The sequence below is a fragment of the Pollachius pollachius genome, assembly GCF_949987615.1.
Source record: "Pollachius pollachius genome assembly, chromosome: 12".
Taxonomy (NCBI): domain Eukaryota; kingdom Metazoa; phylum Chordata; class Actinopteri; order Gadiformes; family Gadidae; genus Pollachius; species Pollachius pollachius.
In genome coordinates, this window is record NC_136945.1 from 17,555,898 (window position 1) to 17,563,207 (window position 7,310).

General features: G+C 48.3%; 1 protein-coding gene across 1 annotated transcript in view; it reads right to left on the reverse strand.

The window, feature by feature from the left end:
* Positions 1 to 786: 786 nt before the first annotated feature.
* grm2a (glutamate receptor, metabotropic 2a) overlaps positions 787 to 7,310 on the reverse strand; it is a gene marked incomplete at both ends in the record, with an annotated part of 17,123 nt that continues 10,599 nt past the window's right edge. The window contains 3 exons of the mRNA XM_079747679.1: positions 787 to 860; positions 2,725 to 2,902; positions 6,844 to 7,310. Of these exons, the coding sequence (XP_079603805.1) occupies positions 787 to 860; positions 2,725 to 2,902; positions 6,844 to 7,310 (719 nt within the window). The remainder of the gene's footprint in view (positions 861 to 2,724; positions 2,903 to 6,843) is intronic.

Consider the following 7,310-nt stretch of genomic DNA (forward strand, 5'->3'; position numbering starts at 1 on the left):
TAGGGCTAGGGTTAGGGCAAGGGTTAGGGCTAACCCTGACCCTGACCAGGACTAGTGGTTATTTAACAGGGTGGGTTAGGGTTAGGGTTGGGGCTAACCCTAACCCTGACCCTTGACTAGTGGTTGAATAAGGGGGTGGGTCAGGACTAGTTGCTATATTTGGGGGGTAGGTCAGGCAAGTGGTAATATAAGGGGGGGGAGGGGGGGGTCAGGATCAGGACTAGTGGTTGTATAGGGTTAGGGGTGTGGCTAGTGGTTAGGTTTAGGGGTCAGGCTAGTGGTTAGGGTTAGGCTAGTGGTTAGGGTTAGGCTAGTGGTTAGGGTTAGGGGTTAGGCTAGTGGTTAGGGTTAGGGTTAGGCTAGTGGTTAGGGTTAGGGTTAGGCTAGTGGTTAGGGTTAGGCTTGTGGTTAGGGTCAGGATTAGGGGTTAGGCTTGTGGTTAGGGTCAGGGTTAGGGGTTAGGCTTGTGGTTAGGGTCAGGGTTAGGGGTTAGGCTTGTGGTTAGGGTCAGGGTTAGGGGTTAGGCTTGTGGTTAGGGTCAGGGTTAGGGGTTAGGCTTGTGGTTAGGGTCAGGGTTAGGGGTTAGGCTTGTGGTTAGGGTCAGGGTTAGGGGTTAGGCTTGTGGTTAGGGTCAGGGTTAGGGGTTAGGCTTGTGGTTAGGGTCAGGGTTAGGGGTTAGGCTTGTGGTTAGGGTCAGGGTTAGGGGTTAGGCTTGTGGTTAGGGTCAGGGTTAGGGGTTAGGCTTGTGGTTAGGGTTAGGAGGGTCAGCCTAGCGGAGGCTGCTGCTCACAAGGACGACGTCGTGGAGTCCACCACCTCACGGCCATTGCAGACTGTCGGGACCACGTTGGCTGCGGACCCTGCAACACACACACACACACACGCACACACACACGCACACACACACGCACACACACACGCACACACACACACACACACCATATTAATTATCGATTTAGTTGACAATAGAGGGAGTAAATCCCTCTATAATAAATATTGACAGGTTTGTAATATCTGAATACTTTGGTGGACCACATTCAGAACCTCAAAGTTCAGTCGCCTCAGTGGCTTCTTAAACAACGCTCACAAAATAATAACAGGCGTTAAAACAGGCTTAGCTCAGGAGGGAGGGAGGGTTTACTGGAAACCAAAAGGCTGCAAGTGTGATCCCCGGCTCCTCCTAGCGGAGTGTGGAGGTGTCCCTGAGCAAGGCACCTCACCCTAACTGCTCCCGACCGGCTGCTTGTCCCCTGCACGGTGCAGTCCGTCTTCAGTGTAGGCTGACTGGTTTGGAAGGCAAGGACGTGTAAGTGCAGGGTTGTTCTGCCAGGCAATAACGGGTTATTTTGAGTCGTCCCTACTGGCTTCTCTCGGCTATGGTCTTCAGACACTGTGTACAACAGACTACCATCAGTAACACTGGGGAATGGAAGTGGATGGATAGATGGATGGATGAATGGATAGATGGATGGATGAATGGATAGAGGGATGAAATAATAATTGATAGGTTAGAGGAGGGGATGGACAGAATGCAGAGAGGACAGGGAGGGCTATATACGAGTATATATGTATAGTATCTATGTATAGTACATATATAGTATTCATGTATATATATGTGTATAGGAAAGGGTGAGTATATATACAGACAAAGGGATGACAGGCAGGACGATCCATCCATCCCTGTGATTGGCGGTCCAGAGACACACTTTGCACCTGCAATTCCCTCTAGTTGTTTGGGCGTGTGTTGATGTCTGCCCTCCTAAAGTGGACCTTGTGTGGGGGGGTCAGCACCTTGGGGGGAAAGGGGGCCCGCCAGGTGTGATGTAAGATGTTTGTTCTTCTCACTGGCGGGACACGCACCGGGCAGCAGCAGACTCACTAGGAACTGACCCAACCCTAACCCTTAAGCACCAGGGGACGGCTCCAGGCATAACCAATGGATATACTGGGTGGCTCTTAACCATGCTGAGACCCCCACAGAGGCCCAGGTGCACACAGTCCACAAGATGCTCTGTACGGACTATTCTTCATGAGAGGTGTACTGGGAGCTGGAGTGTAGCCATGTGACTACAATGCCTCTCCCCTCCAGGTCTCCTAAACGTCTCAATGACTCGTCGGGTTCACGGTCACGGATCAAAACCCGAGTGGAGGATCCTGGTTACTGTGGTTACGTTCATCCAGAAACGGCAGAAACTCTTAAAATATGTGACACAGCGCAACACAATGGCGAGGTGGATCAGAAGGTCACGAGGTGAAGGAAACTCTTAAAACATGTGATGCATGATGAAGTGGATCAGCAGATCACCGTTATGGAGGCATTCACCTTGAGAGAAGCTGGAGCAGTAGAGAGACTGAAGAATAATACAGTAATAAACACAATGAGGCTGAAGAATAATACAGTAATAAACACAATGAGGCTGAAGAATAATACAGTAATAAATAGAAGGAACCTTGAGAAAAGCTGGAGCCAGTGGGAAGGAGAGCACCTTGAGAGAGGCTAGATCCGTACAAAGGCTGAGGAATAATACAGTAATAAACACAATAATACAGTAATAAACACAATAATACAGTAATAAACAGAAGGAACCTTGAGAGAAGCTGGAGCCAGTGGGAAGGAGAGCACCTTGAGAGAGGCTAGATCCGTACAAAGGCTGAGGAATAATACAGTAATAAACACAATAATACAGTAATAAACACAATAATACAGTAATAAACAGAAGGAACCTTGAGAGAAGCTGGAGCCGGGGCCGGGGGGGAGGCTGTGCCGGGTGCTGGCCCCCCGGAGGCTGCTGACGTTCTTCTGGGGCTGGAACAGGATGATGTGGACCTTGGGGGCGAAGAGGCAGCCCAGCACCACCGAGCCGCTCAGGCTGACTGAGATGCACATGGTCGTGGTCTGCACCTAGAACCGACACAAAGGAACCAGGCGCACCCGTCAGAACCGACCAGGGTCGCTAGGGCTCGGCTTAGCTCAGGAGGTACAGCAGGTTGACTGGGGACCGATAGGCTGCTAGTTCGATCCCCGGCTCCTCTGAGCTGAGTGTTGAGGTGTCCCTGAGCAGGACACCCAACCCAAATTGCTTCTGACGAGCTGGCTGGCGCCTTGCGTGGTTGACTCCACCGTCGGTGTGTGAATGTGTGCATTAACCGTTGCATGTTGCTTTGGATAAATGCGTCTGCTAAAGCCCTAAATATTAATGTAGCTGATTGGTCCACACCGTGTCGTTACCGGGCAGATTTGACGACATATTGAACCGCTTGTGAGCACAATCATTTCTTGTGTTTGGATCTAAGAGGGGTTGTTAAACCAAATGGAAAGATAAACCAAATGGAAAGCAAGTACGCCATTATACAGAATGTATATATGTAATGGAGGAACCCAACCTGTTGAACGTCCCTTCATCATGAACAGTAGAACAGGGATGTGGTGTCACACTGTTCATCCCGCGAACCAGGTTCTCGTTGCCTTCAATCTCCTGTCTGAACCTCTGGCCCCCTCTTCCCTTCTCACCTCCAGCCCCCTCATGTTGCCTCCTCCCTGCCTCCATCCTGCCTCCACCCTGCCTCCACCCCCCCATGTAGCCTCTCAGATGGGCCGTGTGGGTGTCCGCTGTGTTCTTGTCAGTCTGTCTCGGCAGGCAGACGTCTGTCCCAGATTGTTGAACGGTAATGACGGTATGAGGATGAGGTGACACTGAGCAGGGGAACCAACTGTTCCTATATGAAAGTGTGAAACACCCAAATAGAGCAGAGCTTTATACCATTATATATATATATATAATATACGACCAGTCGACCACAGTATCTGTACTGGAGTACTTCTTCAAGCCTATCGATTCAGAAGGGAAATATGAAGGGGAATCAAATGTGTAATGGAAGTATTATTGTGTTGAACAATAAGTGTTGAATTAGATGGCAAATTCCTTAAGTAAGATGTATAGATAAACATGCAAACATATGTGAGACATATGCACATGAAACCAAATATTTTGACAATATGGAATGGTAGTATTGTACATTAAAAATTTGGTAACATTTGTTTCACTATATCCTTAAAAAAATATATGATTTGTTTCAAATTAATTAATTAAGTCGGCTTAAACCAGTAGAAACCTTTGACTTTCTTTCACACCTGGAATGTTAATGTACCATTTAAATCAGTTAGTTAATACAGTGCAGGTCATTAAGAATACCTTAAAAAAAAGGAGAGAATCAACCTGGATCTTGAGCAGCACCGTGTGACACCATTGCATAAGAATAAACGGTGTGTTTAATAATTCACGAGCAGTTGCTCAGTCAGTCCAGAGGACATGAGTAGTGTTAGGAAGGGTTCCTCCATCTGTCCACTGATGGGGGAGGGTTGTACCTTCATACTGACTAACACTGTCAAATAGAGAGGGTTGTACCTTCAGACTGACTACCACTGTCAAATAGAGAGGGTTGTACCTTTATACTGACTAACAATGTCAAATAGAGAGGGTTGTACCTTCATACTGACTAACACTGTCAAACAGAGAGGGTTGTACCTTCATACTGACTACCACTGTTAAACAGAGAGGGTTGTACCTTCATACTGACTACCACTGTTAAACAGAGAGGGTTGTACCTTCATACTGACTACCACTGTCAAACAGAGAGGGTTGTACCTTCATACTGACTACCACTGTTAAACAGAGAGGGTTGTACCTTCATACTGACTACCACTGTCAAACAGAGAGGGTTGTACCTTCATACTGACTACCACTGTCAAACAGAGAGGGTTGTACCTTCATACTGACTAACACTGTCAAATAGAGAGGCTTGTACCTTCCTACTGACTACCACTGCCAAATAGGGAGGCTTGTACCTTCATACTGACTGCCACTGTCCGTTTTTCAACTGTCAAACACAGAGGACCAATGCACTGCTGAATCACAATTACAGCATTCAGACCCCATCCTTCTGCTTTGAGGCAGACGTGCAGCTGTCCGTTGGATTGGATTTTAAACCATCTAGAGGGAACAGAGATGGTCCATTTGTGTATTGTTTTCGAAGACACAACCACAGACAAGGACGCCTTACTGACTCATTTAAACATGTCTCTTTGTACAAAGGATTGTGTCATCAAATGTTATATTTGGATTGAAGGTGTGACAAAGATTAACATAAAAAAACGCAATATAATTTAGCATTTCATTTGTACTTCCTTTGTGTTGTTTTTCTGTCATCCCAGGTTCTTTCTTACTGAAGTCCCTCTGTCTACATTGTCTACTATTGTTGTCGTTATATTTCTAGAATTTAAGTAACGCTACAATCTTTCCACTTCAGAATTTGTAAGCTTGAGATATATTTCCTTTCAGTAGATTATAAATCCTGTACTTTTGCAAAGGGTAGTTAGAAATCATACTGGGGGAAAACCCCAATGTCAAGAGAGAAGCTAAATATTAAAAAATATAACACATATATATATATTCCAAAAGGGAATTTATATACATCCATTAGTAGATGGTACACAGATAACAGACGCTATTTGTTTTCCTGCCCTTCCACTTAGAATTTTATCCATCAGTGCTTTCATATGAGCACTGGGGATATTAGCCTGCGGTTTAATCAGCACTGTTTATAAGCGGTGTGTGTGTGTGTGTGTGTGTGTGTGTGTCTGCCGTGTGTGTGTTTGTGTGTACTGGGGGGGCAGGCTTCCCCAGGATTGCCCTATCCCCTGTGGGTGCAGAGCACATCTTCAACTTTGTATATCTTAATCAAATTTGATATTCATGGCTCCGTAGTTCATGTTTAGTTTGCCTTAACATTCCGTGCACAACCACATAGCACAGTGTCTATGTGGTCGCTCGATGGCGGGCCATAACGTGCAATACTGTGGCACAGCAACGTGGAGCGAGCCACAAACCCAGAGCACGCGTAATCCGTCCTTCAGCGGGAGGAACTTGAGGCACGTAGGAGCTGGGCCGACACAGTAATTATTCATGGATCAAAGTGGAGATCTGTGTCCGCGAGTCCCTCTATCTGACTCTCACTCGGGGGTCCCTCGGAGCCCCCTCGGTCCCAGGACGGCAGCACACAGCTGGGCTCCGCGCTCCGCTGCTACAGCCCTCCTCTGACCCGTGGGGACGCGGAGCGACATCGGCTCCCCATCAGCCCGCCGGGCAGGACTCTGTGTTTCTCTGGGGGTCTCAGGGGGGGGGCTTTACCTACGCATCCCTCGCTCAACTCTCCCAGGAGGCTCCCAGGTTCAGACTGTTTTCACTGAATTACTGTACACCGTCTGTCTGTTTGTCTGTCTTTTTTCTTCAGAGGATGGCATTTATATCTTTAATTATTCAAAAAACATAGTGGAGGGATTTCCGTTCGAGGTGAGGTAAGTCGCTCCAATGAGCCATTGACGTTATATTAAATATCACGCTTAAATAACATCAACTGTTGTTAACATCAAGGGTCAATAAATGAAAACACACCTAACGCTGATCCACAATCGGCCCTTGTCCAAAACCTTTGCTTGTGCCCTCAGCAAATCAATGCAAGACAAACAAATGCACATACCGTTTTACCTCAATCACATAAACACGCGCCGCGTTTTGGTCATTTAGAAAAGATTACAATACAGAAACGATAGTTATGTTATTATAACTCTAGTTCTATGATTGTAGGCATCGCCTTCTAGGCTTTGGCTAGAAGGCTTGGGTTGAAGGGTTTGGGCTTGTCCCGTGCGTGCTCTCGCGTGCATGCGAAAGCACGCACGAGACCAGCCCGAGACGCACGAGACGCACAAGACCAGCTAGGCGTATCCTAGACGGCTACGCCTACATGAAATAGAACCTATACGCAGATGCCCAGAGCAGTCCTCACCCTGTAGTCGCTGGCCGTGACGTAGAAGATGGGCTGGAAGGCCAGCCAGATGATGCAGGTGGTGTACATGGTGAAGCCGATGAACTTGGCCTCGTTGAAGTTCTCCGGACACTTGCGGGTCTTGAAGGCGTAGACGGTGCACAGGATGATGAGCACGCAGTTGTAGGTGAGCGACAGCAGCATGCTGGAGTCCCTGCTGTTGCACTTGAGGGTGACAACGTCCCTCCTCTCGGGGCTCACCTCCTTCCTCACGCCCGGCGTCTCCACCAGCAGCCACACCACCACCACCAGCAGCTGGCAGGAGATCAGGCCCCCGCAGATGGCCACCTGCGAGGCGGGGCTGATGAACCGCGGCCGCTGCGCCCCGTCCGTCGCGCCGCTGAAGATGCGGGCGATGCGGTTGGTCTTGGTGAGCAGCGCCGAGTAGCACACGGCGAAGGAGGTGCCCAGGCCCAGGCGGCGCAGCC